This window comes from Echeneis naucrates, chromosome 17 (genome assembly GCF_900963305.1).
Source record: "Echeneis naucrates chromosome 17, fEcheNa1.1, whole genome shotgun sequence".
NCBI classification, from domain to species: domain Eukaryota; kingdom Metazoa; phylum Chordata; class Actinopteri; order Carangiformes; family Echeneidae; genus Echeneis; species Echeneis naucrates.
Window position 1 is genome coordinate 1245706 of NC_042527.1, and position 15592 is coordinate 1261297.

A 15592-nucleotide genomic window follows, 5' to 3' on the forward strand; every position below is an offset into this window, starting at 1 on the left:
TGGACAGCTCTACCAGTGAGAATGGGCCCGAGACACACTCAGGATGTATTTGAAATCTGGTTGCTCTGACCACCTCCAGAAGTTGTCTGGACCACATGTGGCCAATATAATCTAGCAGTGTGAAGTCAAATTTGTCCTGGGGCAGAGTGAAATACCTTGTCCTCTGCTGACGTCAGACTGTCTGTCCTGAACTGGTAATGTTCTATTGTTTAAGCGTAAAGCTGGCCAGAGGATGCATACACTTCATGGCTACTCACACATCTCTCCCTCTCTCTTTCATTGTGGAAGCAAGACCCAATCAAATGTCACTCAAGGCAAATGTCAAGAGACAGTTGATCCAAGTGTCAACAGCATCATATTTGTGAAGGATATTCACTCACCCTGTAATGTGTGAGTCTCCATTTTGAGCCTGCAGGTCGCTGAAGAAATCAGGGCTGACTGAGCCATCTGCTGGTGTTATTCCATCTAAACACACACAAATACACAGAGGACTGTTTCATGACAAGCTCATGTATGCCTCCACAAATAGTTTCTTTCCTAAACTGTATAAAATACAGGTCCTTCCTTCACCACTCAGTGACCAGCTGAACTACATTATATCAACATTGCTGCTTCATTTCAGTGGTCTCATGAGTGTAAAAGACCCTCAGTGACAAACCTACAGCTTCTGTTCTGGTAATAAATGAGTAAAAAAAAAAACCAACAGCAACAAAAAACTAAAGTGTGTCTCTTTCCTTTATACATATGTGATCTACTTTAAAAATATTACTGTCCACTGTCCAGAATTGGTCACTTGGCTGATGTAGCCTCAAATGTCTCTACTTCTCACCTGATTTGTTAGCTCAGTAAACATTTTTCTGATGAGTTTATGTTTAAGTCTTCAATACAACATTAATTTTTTAAATGATTGTCCTATTTAGGAAAACAGATAAAGCCCAAGGGTTTTCTGTGTACGGTACCTGCACTGTAGAATAGATCAGTCCTGTCATTGTCATTTTCATAGAGATATGTTTCGGACTCATCAGCCTGACGACTCTCGACCATCTCCAACCACTGGTTGTTGTGGAAACGAAACTTCTCTGACTGAATCTTCCTACCCCACTCCTCATCATATTCCTGGAAGATGAAGAAACATGTAAATAAGAAAACAACCCACAGACATCTTGTCCAAGTCACTCTAACCTGTGCTTGTGTCACCAGTGTTCATCACTTACAGCAATAATATCCAAGGTGTTGTCACACACTTTTCTGATCTCAGTATTCTTGTCATGCATCAGATCTATCAGGTAGGCGGGGGCCTCTTGAAAAGAGGTTAAGGAAAAACAATAGAAATTTTGGGAGGTGGAAGACCAATTTCACAGTTCTCATTCATCAGGTTTCAGGTAAACTGAGTGTACTGTGGGAAGGATACGGGTGTCTTTGATGATGACATCTCGTGTGGCTTGGTGGAAAACCATTTGATAGAAGACATAGACAATCTGACACACAAATTCATCATCCTCCTGTTGAGCTGCGTTAGAACAAGACCAGATTGAAAGAAAGTTAAAGTATTGGTCTTACAGTGGTTTCAGATTTAACACAAGAACCTCCACGGGTCGCTGTGAACCTAAAACCACCAACAGGTAAAATTCATTAGAATATTATAATAGAGACTTTTACAGCAGGTGACATTCGTTTACCCTAACCCATTTGTGTTGTATAATAAACTATAAACTTAATGAGGTAATAAAGCAACTTGTATATAAAACATTATTTACAAGGCGTTTGTGCGTGTACATATATATAGTCCATGGGTTATTATAAGGTATTTATCATAAGTCACCTCCCAACCTTCGCAGAAGAGAGTGCTCTGGTGCTTGTGTCAGGTGTTTTACCATTTAGTAGCTCAATGAGGGCGGGAATAATGCCAGATTTAGCCAACATGGCAGCACAGGCGTCATCCATGGAAACTGTTCCTATCATTATCACCACCTCCAGAATAAGGTCATCTTCTGCTAAGCCTGAAACACAGACAAAATCAGGGAGGGAAGCCTTCTGTAAATATGGGTGATAAGGGCAGTTTTCATAGAAACAAGTAAGGCCAAATTGGTTTATGCGTTTTTCAGGGACAAAGTAGTCAAAACCTCTAACCTAAATTATTGTTAAGTTGTTAAGTTGTTTTATGTTTCTTAGGTCCATGCAATTAAAAGTCACAGTACATGAACAGTGATGAAAGCTGCGTGGGTGTATTCTGTTCTGTTCACATGACAAATCATCAAAACAAAGTTGCGGACAAACTCTTGTCACTCTGTGTTACAAGGTACCTGGTTTGAGTCTGTCTTTGAGGTAAGGTACCAGGTTGTACTCCTTCAGCACCAACTCCCAGTCCAGGTCAGGGATGGTGAGGTTGGCCAGAGTGCCCAGACACTCCAGAACCCACTCCTCCTCTTCCTCTGCCCGGATCTCTGCTGCCAGGTCACCAACATAGTCCTGACCCCAGATTAAAACCCTCCATTGAAACTAAAGCCTTTTCTACTGATACTTTAACTAACTGACAGTGAAACTAATACTTTTGGGAAACTGAATCATGGACTGTTTTTATCTGTAACTTACTATAAACAGAGGTTTGGTTGGGCCATCGTGCTGTGAGATGTTTCTGATCATCTTCATCAGTAGGCAGTCCTTTGTCTTCAGAGCTTTCTTCATAAGCTTCTTCAAACCCTTTCCTACTGAGACAAACAGTCATCAGCATATTGTGGTTTAATCAAGAATGTATGCAAGATTTCATAAAGTGGACCAATGTCTAACTCATGTCAGCTGCCAATGGGTTACCCTAACCCTAACCCATCTGAGGTCATCCCACTTGTTATGTCAAATGTTTGCTTTGTACTGGAACAAACATTAATAATCAATTATATGTACTGCTTATTGGTGGGTGAGGGTGGGGTCCAACCATACAGGTCACAAGTCTAACACACAGCAACCACCGCCCACTCATACTCACACCTACTACAGTGTCCTCAAATTACCTAATAACAGGAAAAAAGGAAAAAAAAAGAAAGAAGTAAAAACAGTCATAAAGTCATTAAAGATAGAAAATACCTTCACACACAAGTTGTGCATTCCTCTTATTTGCAGCCAGGTTGATGCAAATGGAGATGAGCTCAGCTTCTATTTCCTCCTCACTGCACTCGAATAGCATTTGCATGAGCTATGCACACGCACGCACATACACATACGCACACACACATTAAACATTTTTTCAACTGGCAAAGTCAGTGTGAACAGTTCACATCCTGTTGGTTTGTTTGAGATGCTCCACAGAGGCTGTCGATCTACCTGGGGTATACAGTCAGTGTAAACGAACATGCCCTTGAATCGGTCGTCAATGCTGATGTGGTACAGGATGCGCATGACCACCTGACGGTTGTTTTCATCACCTGCATGACAACAACAATAGTTTTGTGGCCATTGTAGATTGATAACGTTAAATAAAAGGCTATGTTGGCAGTTGTGTAAGTGCATATATTTACCCAACAAGCCAGCCAATTTAGGCAACAGTCCAACTTCAACCATCTTGGCTCTGAGTCCAGAGTCAAAGGAGAGATTGAGCAGCAGACGCAGAGTCAGGTTCAACAGATCCTCATGTTCACAGGGAACCAGGTGAGCAAGTTGTTCTATTGTGTCCACTTCAGCCTACAAATTGCACACAGAGTCATACATATGATTGTTTGAGGAGCCTGTGACATGACATTTGTGGGGTTACAATTACATCAAGGAACAGCGGCATGGTGGCATAGTGGTTTCTGTCTGTCTCTGTATGTTGGCCCTGCGATGGACTGGCGACCTGTCCAGGGTGTAACCAACCCTCACCCAATGTGAGCTGGGATTGGTTACAGCACCACGAGCGAACCGGAAACGGAGCAGTAGAACATGAATGAATGAATGAACTAGGAACATATGGTGCATCCATGCATTTCTGTTGGCTGGTGGCTTGAATGAGACTATAAGGCAATGAAAAACTGACAGATAAACCAAATGGAATCAGGTAGCACAAGCACCAAACTATGAATGAAACTAACTCAATCACACTTCAGCCGTGAGGTGGTTGGAGGGTTCTGCTGCATGTCACCTATCACCCTATCTTTGACCAGGATGAGTTCTGTTCATCTACTCACCATGTCATTCTTGTTCTCCAAGAAGATGGAGAGTTTTTTGAGAAATGAGACCACCAGGACCAGAAGCTCCTCATCATCCCGGTCCAGGACTTTGACCAGGAGACTAACAATATTTTTGTTCCTCATCTTCAGCTCTGTCCTTGTGTCCTCAGCAAGGTTCAATAGGAGGTAAAGAGACACTGAGAGAAAGAGAGAGGGAAAGAAATGAGGAAAAGAAGATGCAACAGGAATCTTGAGACAATTTGATAAATATTATTTCATGCAGCGTCTAAAATTTTTCTCCAAACAAATATGTTACTTTGAGTCTAGAATGAACAATCTGTAGTCTTACAAATTATGCTATTAACAGTGACCATGTTCTTTTGATTTGGATATTACACTTCATACTGTGATTTGCATTATATTTTGACTAACTGTGTGGCCTGATCAGAGTGTGACAGGCAAGCCTACCTCTGAGCAGCTGTTCTTGTTTAGCCCGGAGGCCTTGGTATTTCCTCAAAGCTTTGTCTTGGTCTCTCCTTAGGGAGCCATTCTCTGGTGCTGACTCACGTACACAAACAAGTGTTAAGGAATATTGCAAAAAACTCAAAACAAGTCAATGTGCAAATTACATGTTGAGAGCAGACAACACTCAGTATTAGTATTATCATTAACATCATTGATAACATGGTTACCTATGGGTATTATTCACAATTAAGAATATATGTTACATAGTTAACCATAGGTATTACTTCATTTCTATTACTACTTTCATTGTTATAATTAAGAAATTAACAGTATATGCAGCTTTTACTGGTCTCTGAACTGGGTTCGTTCTATTATAAAATACCTTCATTGAAGGGCCTTGAAATAATGTATACATATAAAAATGTATTGAAATGTCACACACATCTTTGTCATATTTTTATGTGTGACATGAAATTTAAATTTCACATTGAAATAAATAGTGGGTAAGGTGGATGACAATAGAAAAAAAGGATATAAGCCTTATTTTTCTTGCGTAGCTCTTCGCACCACACATCATGTCTTTTCAGCTCGTGTTCCACCACACTCATACACAATGCACCTATTTTATAATGACTCACAACTCCATGGAACTGGGAGAAACTGGAACAAATAAGGAGTCAGTAAGAACTGCAGTAAATTCAAACAAACAGAGGGGTGTGTGTACTTGCGTGTGTGTGTGTCTGTCTGTCTTACCTTGAGAAACAGAAGAAGATGTATATGATGATGGTAGCCAGCTCTACACTCTGTTTCCAGTCCTCCCTCAGTACTCTGGCCAGAGCACCAAGAGCTGCCTCTGCATGCATGTACACACAGACAGAGCAATTTTCGATGAGTTTGGATGAAGCATGTTGAGACACCAGCGATGTGTAAAAATACAAAGCTTACACATAAACAGATTTTCATCAAGAGAAAAATCTACTGATAAGCGTCTTAACAAAGTTTGATTGGCTGAAACACAAGATATGAGGGTTAATGACCTCACCATTGTGAAGCAGCTCCTCCAAGTTGTCAGGGTTGCGGGCGAGCTGCAGAATGAGAGCAGAGCCTCTGATCTTCTCTGGGACACCTTCATACAGCAGCTCCACATACTCATCTACTCTGGTTATACTGGCTTCCTCATCCAACTGCACAGGCACATACACACACTGTTACTGAACAATAACAAGGAACTGGACACCATTACTGTAAGAAAATGCAGCATGCAGCTTTGTGGTTTCAGCGTGTCATCAGCCAGAACGCCAATTAGAAGAAATAGAAATGAATAGATTGCTCTATGACACTGTGGCTCTGGGTAAAACCTAGTGTAAGTCATGACAACAATTAATCTGCACAATCAATCAATCAATCAATAAACAAATAAATAAATAAATAAGGCAGCACAGCAGCATGAAGTCAGGCCACTTCCTCTGCCGATGAAAACCCTGTCTTTGACCGAGCCAACATGATCAAAAATGTTTTATATAATAGGCCATGACAGAAATGAGCCAAGAGCTGTAAATCGTAATCATCAATATGAAAAACACAAAATAAAATAAAATAAATAAATAAAATACTTATGTGTAATGAATCTAAAAAATATTCTGTAACCCTCCCCATTTATTCGGGCTTGGGACCAGCAAATGCCTACCACTGGTTTGCGTTGTTGCTTGGGTTTGAACCCGGGGCCAGAGCATGCACTCTAACAGTGATTTGCATTCCCAGGCAGTTAAATTATGTTAAAAAAGTAATAATCATAGCACAGTATCTTACATCAATCAAAAAGTGTCTGGAGACAAACCTGAATTAGCATTCAGAAAATTATACAATTATTATACAATTATACAAATAAAAGCTTTTTACAGGAGTTAAATAGCTGCAGAACATTTTCAGACCCTGAGAACTGAGGTCAAAATAAATTGCTATTAAGTAACAAGAAACATGAACTTAGTAGCATCAGAAGGAAGCAGTGATAGAATCTTTTACCTCCATTCCTTCAAATGGTGTCAGCTCTCTGGGTTTCGCTGTTCTCTTCTCTTTCTTCTCCACTGTGGACACAAAAGCACAAAGACACAAAAAGCTTAGACTCATTTATTAAAGGATATATTGTACAAATTTGGGTGTGCTTACATTATACAGTAAGCATGTTTTCCTGATAACCCAATTTACCTTTACCCTCCACTGGGGAAGATTTCCTATTTTGCAAGTAGTAAAGAAGCTGCTCCACCTGGGGCAAACGGGAAGGAGGTATGAGCTTACACTCCTCGACCACTTTCTGGGCCAAAGCTGCTACATCTGTACTCGGAGAAAGACTTTTTACACGTATGCTGGTGGGCGAAACAGAGAGGACAAAGAGAATGGAGAGGGGTTTAAAAAGAATGCAGAGAAATTATATCAAAGACCATATGTAAATATAAATCAAACCTAGAAGTAATCTCTAACTAATAAAACACTTGATTTGTTTAAACAGTACAAATTGGAGTAGAAAAAAAAATATATACTTTACTGCAAACACAACAATTATCTATATTCATATAGATATGGTGCCACACCATGAAAAACAAGTCCTCTATAAACAGCACAAGGGGTTTTAAGATCAGTTAGAAACATATTAGTGTAGTCAGTTGATTTGACATGATTTCTTACTGTGTTAGCATAACAACCACAAAACATACTAATAAGTAGATGAATAGGAGTAACACAATGGTGACTCAGGGGTCACTGATTAGAAGTGATTCTACTTGAGCAAACACAAACATGAATAAAATTAATGAGAAAAAGGAAAAAGGGGATAAAAATCTAACTCAGTTCAGTTTCAAATGTATGAGAATTTCAGAGGAAGAGATGGAACAACATGAAAAAGAGCACACTCACATCTTTTGTCCTTCCTTACGTTCACCCAGCATGTGACCGCCACCCTCTCCCAGTATAGATGCTTCCACTTCATAGTGGACCACAAGGGCCTTCTCAGTGGGGTGAACATCTAGACTGCCTGCAGTCACTTTGCTTTGGATGACAATAAACAGTTTAGTTCAAAGATTCACTCTTTTTTCCATAAGTCTAACTAACCTAATGCTAGATACAAATACAGTATAATGACCCAGTAATGTGAACAGATCAGTGCCCACGTCATACACTGAACAACAATATAAAAGACAACAAGACCTTTGTTCCCATTAGTCATGATTTGAAAGAAAACCTTTGTTTAAATACAAAAAAAAAAAAGGATCGCTCACCTTTATTTGATCAACAAATGTATTTGATTTCAGTAGCATTTTCACTTGTTGATTACACAGGATGCATACTGCACAGCTGTGACTCAGGCTCTCACAGTAAAACCCATTCATCCATTATGCATACAGCTTATTTGTTCAGGATCTCAGGAACACAAAAAAGACTCCGGTCTGTGGATTTTTCATGACTACAGATGTGCACTTTATTTATTCATGTGTTTATGTGTGTGCAGTTGACAGGTTGAAATTTGGACCGCTAATCTTTAATGACAGCACAAACTTGCTCGACAGCAGTAGATCTGGAACATCCTCTATTGGCATGCCTATTGGCATCCTCACCTATTGCAAGATATTGCAATATATATATATATATATATATATATATATATATATGCGTCCGTCCATCCATCCATCCAAACAATAAGTGAGCAGAGACACGCCCAGACAGAGACATGGCTCAGCGGGCAAACGTTTCTGCTGAAGGCCGGCGGTTATTAAAACCAGAGTACCTCAGCTCACACTGTAAACTGATCAGAATATATATAGAAAAAACCATCATAAAATGGGTAATTAAGAAGCATTTATCAGTTACTGTTTCCCGGTGTCCTGTTAGCCAGGTTAGCTTTATCCCACCCACCACCACTGAGGAACAGTAAAGACAATTTAATTCTACAGTTTTTACCGGGGGAAATGTGGACTGTTTATAGAAAATTTGCTCATAATTTTTTTCGTATTGTGGTGAATTCGGCATGGTGTTTAATTCACCAAACTAACGGGATGATTCCTTTCACTTATTTTTTTTAACTCAAGCTCCTCTCGTTTCTTTAGCCGAAGCAGCGGCCGCACCGGTTGGGAAAGTGAGCTTTTTCCCAAACTGCTGGCTCACATATAAGCCGATTTGACTGCTGGATCGCGGTGTTTCCCGAAAGGTTTTTAATTGTCTTCGTTTCTTACAGGTTTCCTGGTTGGCAAGACATTAATATGAAATTGATAGAAGCTCAGGCGTTAATTGGTGGGAGCGTCTCTCCACGCGAGGGATCCGGGGTTGAAGCATACTCTACAACCAAAAGGTTTTGGTCTCATCCAAGTACTTCTTATAATAACTGTTTGACCAATGTTGACGTGCAGGATGTACAGGCAGGTTAACATTAGCTAGCCAAGGCTAACCTCCCCCCCGCCACACACAAATAGAACTACATGAACATTACCGTCACATTAGAGTTGTCTCACCGTTTCAGGTAGCGTGCGTCATCCTGCATCTTCCTCAGATTCAACGTGTCCGTGTAGGAATGAATTAAAAAAATCAATCACATGTAAAGAATCTCCTAAATCACGACCAGCTAAATCCGTAAGGCTCGTTTGCACCACTGTTAACATGAAACTACAAACATGGAGTCGTTCGTTTCTTCTTCTTCTTCTTCTTCTTCTTCTTCGAGGTTTTCAGGGAGTTGACATCCTCTTAGTCGCATTACTGTCACCTACTGGATCTAGATTAGATTAGATTAGATTAGATTTTCCTTCTCTAACTAATTCATCTCTGTTATTTAAATTCTGATCAATCCTGCTCTATTGAGAAATCCAGATAAATATATCTGGCCTTGCCCTCTCTCACCACACTCAATAATACTTTTATATTTATATAAGCTGATTCTGATTCTACTCATTGTTACTGTTTGTCTTCTATTTCCTCCTCTGTCTCTCAATACCCACTCTATGTCTACCTTTTGTTTCCTGATCCCAGTAATGCTGCCACTCAATATTGATTTTCTTCTATATAATATTCTTTCCCTCTGATTTAGAAAGTTTTATTGTGTTGTCTATTGTATCTTTTTTAAAAGCTTGCTTAGCCAGTTTCCATTCTTTCATTTCCAAAAATGTGTGTGCAGGGACCCAAATGAATACGACCTCAGTGCCTTCTCTTACAACATTTGAGTGTATTTCCATTACTTTGAACACCAGATCCTGATGATTATGGGATGAGTCAGTCTTTCTTTTTCTTCTTCTTCTTTGTTTTGCTGTATGGCAATGAGCTGCAGACTTATTATTGCCTTATCACCACATCCTGCTCTGGAATACGGATCAGCTAGGCTCTGGTTCATCTTCAACTGCACTTGGTCTTCTACACTTTCAGGTAGGATTAGTGTGAAATCAGTCAATCTCTGACCCATTTGCTGTCCTTCCTCTAACTGAGCTATTCCCCAGGATTCTGCCATGAACACAGCCTCATTTTGTCATCTGCTGGGTACCAGTACTGTATTAGTTTACACTACTTTGCCTTACACTGTAGCCATAATCTTAACCATGGTTAACTTTGACACTAGGCCATCTAAAAATCTACAGTGTAAGACCTGTGCAGCAGAGTGAAGCACCAGCTGCCGGGGAGAATTTATTGGCCGACCAACATCCAAGCTGCGGTTGCTTATCTCAGGAGTCCAACTGGACCATCCCTGAATTATGTTCCTGTGTAAACATTTGATTCTCAGATTTGGAGACGGTTGAATTCAGGTTCAGCAGGTTTAGGGTTGGTAATAAAGTGAGGTTTCGGTTGATGTTAGATGACACTTAAACTTTCATTGTAGATTTTCCCTGCATGAAAGAGGACTTAGCCTATAGTGTTATACTCATTGGTCTTAATCACTGTCTTGGCTCTGCTTTATAAGACTTTCTAATAATCCCTTTCCCTTATCTTTCACTTAATCTTACAGGTTTCAGTGATCTGAGTAAAAAGTAAAAAATGCTTTTCTGCAGTTTTTCAGTGGGCACTCATATCTGATCAAGGTTTGTGATCTGAGTTTCATTTCCACAATGAATGCATCCTTATGCAGCTTTCAGGCTTTGTGGCATGTAGGCCTGATGGGAGTAGATAGGAGTAAAACTAAGTCTTGTCCCCCAGGCGCTGTGGGGGACTTTAGACTAGGACAGGTTTTGCTGGAAGTTCATCACAAATTCATGGAGAAGTAGCAGTTAATGACCATGTTTGAGTGAACTGAAAAGGCAAAAATATCATTATTGATGTCATCACAAGATCAGGAAGGTATTTTGGGGGGTTTTAGGTATTCTAGACTAGAGCTACATCCACTATTATGACTCATAGTTTTACTTGATAATAATTTTCTGTTTCTGTTTCACTGGAATAGAAAAATTAAGGTAGGTCTTGTCCCAAAAAAATTGTTCATACAAGTATAAAGCAGCCTTTAATGATATGATTTGTAGGCTGGAGCCTTCTCTAAAACCACAATGCCATTCACAAAATATTTGATAAAGACCTATTAATTGTGTAGCTGTAACACAAGCTGACAAAGGAAGCACTTTAGTCAAGTCATGTTTAATTATAGAACTATTGCAAACCACAATGTGATTCACAACTAACTGCTGCTACAGTCCATGTTCAGTATGTTTGCAATTGTGTGTTAGCCTGTTTGCCATGCAGTATACTTTCTTTACTTGCATATGTGAGTGGCCTGAATGAAGCAATGTCCCAGTGTCTTGACTAATTAATTTCTTTCTCTTTCTTTTCCCCTTTTGCCCCTCTTTTTCTGCATGTAACGCCTTTTTCTCAGTTATCATCCTTCTCTTTCTATCTCTCTATTCTACATCCCCTCCCTCATCCACATCATCAGCACATCCTGTGAAGTCCTTCTCTGGCAAGAGACTGTATTCGTTGAGAAACGCCTCCACATCAGTTGCAAAGAAGTCTTCATGGAAATGTTTGGTAACAGCCAGGAAGTTGCCCAGTAACTCACCTGCCTTGTACACCAGCAGGGTAGGAAGGACCTGGAGGGATAAAGGAATCAAGATTTCGATCATTTCATAGGGGCCCTGACTTGTGACATTAATATCTTTTGATATTAATGTCTAGTAACATCTCCATAGGACCACAATGCTTCATTTATAACCCTGTGACACAATTGATTAAATTATGATTACGTTAACAAATGGTAAATCACCCAAAGATCTTTACACTAGACACAAGCACATTCACAAGCGTACTCTTCTCTAAACATGCAGTTCTTTTCCCCCACACACTGATGATCTACTAGAGAAACTTTGGGGTTTGTGTTCAATTACAGCTTTTTGATGATGATGATTGATTATTAATCAGTGATGTGATTAACAATATGACCTTAATCAAACCCAGTGCTGGTTGGAACAGTTGACTTACCTCAGAGGAAAAACGCTCAGCAGCACCTGTTGCCACAGCATCAATTCGACAAAATTTAACACTGGAGTACTCAGAGGCCAGACAGTCCAGACATGAGTTCAGCTGGTCACAGCCTGATGATAGACAAATAACACATGAATACATGAATAATGGGCTGTCTTTGTAGTGCCATTAAACTACTTGTACATTTATACTCACATTCATGCATCCCTCCCATGCACACACTGCTTGTCCAGTGAAGTGATTAGGACTGTCATCTCTCAACAAAAAGGTTCTGGGTTTAATGCCCCAAACATGGGGGGGCTTTCTTTTTGCGTTTGCATGGTAGCCCTGTGTGGCACTTTCTCTAACCTCTTCCAAAGACATGCAGGCTCACTGGTGAATCTAAAATTTGCCCTGACTGGTTGTTTGTCTCTGTATTTTGGCCCTCTGATGGACGGGTGAACTGTGAAGGCTATACCACACCCCCCCCAGCCCCTACACAACACCCAAGAATAGGTGGTATGCATATTGAATGGATGGGTAAGTTGTCCAAGGAAAACAGCACTGCAGTGAACCATCCCATGGGTATATGTGCATATATTACAGCACCTACCCGATGAATAAGACTTCACTGTAGTTGTAGTAGTTATTGAACCAAAACACATATAAACAAACTTAACCTTTAACACCATGTTGGTAGATGTGCACCACCACGAGGGTCAGCCGATGCTCCTTCTCTATGACTTCCAGGAAGGCTTCTCCACTTTCAAGCTCGTGCACGGCTTCAAACCTCGGGCCGAAGCTTAGCCGCTCGTGCATTTCCTGCATACACTGTTTCCTGTAGCGTTTCAGGCAACGCTCATCCTCATCTTGGATCAGTTCATACTCCTGAACGTTCATCTAGAGATATTTGAAACCTGTTAGTGCTTACACTCCAAGATACAGTAGGTGCTCTAAATGTGTGTGAGATATATTTATGTTTTTGTCGAACCCACAGTAAGCTGTGCTATTTTTTTTTTTTTTTTTGGTGCACATATCTGGACATTTATGGTTGCGTATTTTTGAGTTTTACACTATGAGTGTTTCAATCCACCTTCCTGTTGAGTCTCTCTTTGTCATCGTCCCGGGGACTGGACATCTGCCTCAGCAGCTGTCTTTTGTTTTGAGGGACAGTCTGATCCACGCTGTCCAACTTAAACCTTCTCCAGTCATTGATCACACCCTTTGGACCTGTATGCACACATGGAAATAACCACAAATACATTAACCCTTTAAGATCCCCGTGACCCGGAAACAAATAAGCCATTGAAGATGAATGAATTCAATAACCCATCAAGATATAGGGAAAGTTGTATTTGAAACAGCACTGCAGGTAGAAAGACCATTGAATGCCCGCTGGTCTCAAAAATATTCTCCTCACAACAGCCATTGTTTTTGTGTCAAAATTCTGCTGTATAGATATACAAATACAAAAATATCTGAAAGAATCAGACTAATTTCTACAATAAATGTCTCTGACCTGTGTGATTGGCAGGTAAGTCCTCTTCCTCTTGGCCAGACATCTTATAAGTAGTCTGCAGTACATAGAACACAAAAACTGACGAGAAATCTGACATGGCAAATTCATGGGACAGTTGGTGAAATCCATGTATAAAATCCATCTTAAGTCCTTCTCTGGATGTTTCTTCTTTCTTGCAGTGTGTGCTGAGATTGGGCAGACTAGATTCCTGTCTGCAGTACAATTGTGCATTTGATCTCAATTCATTTCAGCTGCATGGTACATGTATCATTTATTTTTCATTCTATATAACTGTGGAAAACAAAAATGGATCAAGACCAAATCCTAATGTAGTGTCATTTACGTTTGATCTGTTAGATCTGGATAATGCTCACCAGTTACACAGTTACTAAGTTTCACACCAAACAAAACAAACAAAAACCTCCAAACAAATTAAAATATAGTCAGGAATGCATTCCTGGACTGGGCTTGCCTCAGATCAATTGGAAATCCTGTTCCAGGGTGGATGGACGACAGAAGTAAAGTGGAACTGATTATTTCTGACTCTTCTCTTAGTGCAAACAGTATGAAACATCTAAACACTACTACTTGCAGCATTTTGTGAGTGCACATATGGTAGGCTCCCTGCAGCTGTCATAGCCACTTACTGTGAGCCATGCTGACGTTTACTTATCATCTTACATGGAGATTACAAGCAGTCTGACATGCACACATGCCCTGAATATTGTGAGTGTATGCATGTGTGTGATGTGCATTGAATTTGCCACTTAGGAATCCTGTGGTGATAGACAAATTTTTTTGAAAAAGAGTTTAATTAAAATGTTTCTCCGTGATTTCACTTTTCACAGATCACTAACAAAATAACTAACACATCATTATTATAGCAGCGTTTTTTATTACAGCGTTATTATAGCTATGATGATGTTAAATCATCATAGTTGCGCTCCTTTCAACACAAAAACTTTTCTTTTTCTTTTGTCAGAGTTCACAATTTGGTATTGATTAATTCAATTCAATTTTAAATCAGAGGACAGACACTGGTGCCGCTGGGCATCAGTGACCAGACTGAAGAAATTTGTGCTGGGTGCACAGATAGATGCAGTATTCAGGGCTGTTATGCTGATACAGCTGAGCTGTCCTAATCAACACTACGTCAGTCACAGGCAGCTAATTCCTTCCTGTTATTGCATTGATATGCATCATGCATTAATTTGTGCAATTAAATTATTTACAGTTAAGAGTAGAATGTAATCCTTGAATGCAATTGAATACAAAAAGCATACAGTATAAACAGTAAATTCACTGATTAACATGATATCAACAAAGGATTTGACTAAAGAAATGGATGTCAGTAAATATAAATGTCTGTAAATTGCAGACAGAAGAAAGCGCTTCTGCAAAAAATACACATCTATGTAAAATGTGAATTTACTGCAGAAAAAGTGACCATGACTGTTTGACTGAAGTATTAATAAAGACATCGTTCTCCAAAAACAGTTGATATAAATAAAGCGTCACAATTCACTTTGAATGAAGAAGAAGAATAAGAAATAAAAGTAACAACATGATAGAAGACAAACTACACACCTCTGAATGGTACCTACCTAAAAGAGAAATCTAGAAATGGTCACCACTTTGTCTTGGATGAGATCTGTTAGCTGGAAACTCTGAATTTGGCTGGTTATTTACCTTATTTATCTTCTTCAAGCCTTGTCTGTTGCGTTACTGTTGTCTTCTGTCTGACTGGACAGTTGTTGGGCAGTGTTGGATGCACAGTGACATCCCAGAGGTAAGAGGGAAACACAAGATTAGAAAAGGTTGGGGAGGGGAATGAGGTTGTCAGCTTTATCTTTACTGTCATCCTCACCATCACTGTCACCATAATGTGATTAGTTATAATACCCAGGGTTAGGGTTATAATACCCAAGTACAAAAACATGTCTTTACTTCCGCTTATTCTGCAGCCTTCTCTGTTTATACATGTCCAGTAAGAACCAGACTTTACTAGATTTTATTAATCGATGGAATGAAATGAACAAACTACACAGCAACTCAT

The 15592-nt window shown here is 39.7% G+C and overlaps 2 protein-coding genes across 3 annotated transcripts in view; both read right to left on the minus strand.

The window, feature by feature from the left end:
• The window catches only part of LOC115057243 (kinesin-associated protein 3-like), an 11752-nt gene extending 2511 nt beyond the window's left edge, over positions 1-9241 (minus strand). Inside the window, exons 1-19 of one of the 2 annotated variants that reach the window (XM_029524188.1) lie at positions 9104-9241; positions 7515-7646; positions 6810-6967; positions 6627-6688; positions 5647-5788; positions 5358-5457; positions 5140-5264; positions 4608-4706; positions 4158-4336; positions 3513-3675; positions 3319-3419; positions 3082-3190; positions 2593-2705; positions 2304-2469; positions 1875-2000; positions 1412-1510; positions 1215-1300; positions 960-1116; positions 381-465 (exon numbers count right to left, since the gene is read on the minus strand). In XM_029524188.1, coding sequence (XP_029380048.1) covers positions 381-465; positions 960-1116; positions 1215-1300; positions 1412-1510; positions 1875-2000; positions 2304-2469; positions 2593-2705; positions 3082-3190; positions 3319-3419; positions 3513-3675; positions 4158-4336; positions 4608-4706; positions 5140-5264; positions 5358-5457; positions 5647-5788; positions 6627-6688; positions 6810-6967; positions 7515-7646; positions 9104-9132 — 2231 coding nt within the window. In that variant the 5' untranslated portion in view covers positions 9133-9241. Of the gene's footprint in view, positions 1-380; positions 466-959; positions 1117-1214; positions 1301-1411; positions 1511-1874; positions 2001-2303; positions 2470-2592; positions 2709-3081; positions 3191-3318; positions 3420-3512; positions 3676-4157; positions 4337-4607; positions 4707-5139; positions 5265-5357; positions 5458-5646; positions 5789-6626; positions 6689-6809; positions 6968-7514; positions 7647-9103 lie in introns of both variants that reach the window. The other variant, XM_029524187.1, reaches the window with a different exon arrangement.
• A 2217-nt stretch (positions 9242-11458) lies between these two features.
• pdca (phosducin a) lies at positions 11459-13579 on the minus strand. The gene is made up of 5 exons (XM_029525489.1): positions 13537-13579; positions 13111-13247; positions 12698-12917; positions 12036-12148; positions 11459-11647 (listed from the first exon to the last, which is right to left on the minus strand). Exons 1-5 carry the CDS (start codon positions 13577-13579, stop codon positions 11459-11461), a joined length of 702 nt encoding a protein of 233 aa, XP_029381349.1.
• Between the last annotated feature and the right edge of the window lie 2013 nt (positions 13580-15592).

Bases quoted from the DNA above. Each gene is read 5' to 3' on its own strand.
- pdca (XM_029525489.1), bottom strand. From the start codon at position 13,579: ATGTCTGGCCAAGAGGAAGAGGACTTACCTGCCAATCACACAG. The intron at 13,248-13,536 runs GTCAGAGACATT...GTGTGCATACAG, and splicing joins CTTACCTGCCAATCACACAG to GTCCAAAGGGTGTGATCAAT. The intron at 11,648-12,035 runs GTAAGTCAACTG...TTATCCCTCCAG, and splicing joins CTGAGCGTTTTTCCTCTGAG to GTCCTTCCTACCCTGCTGGT.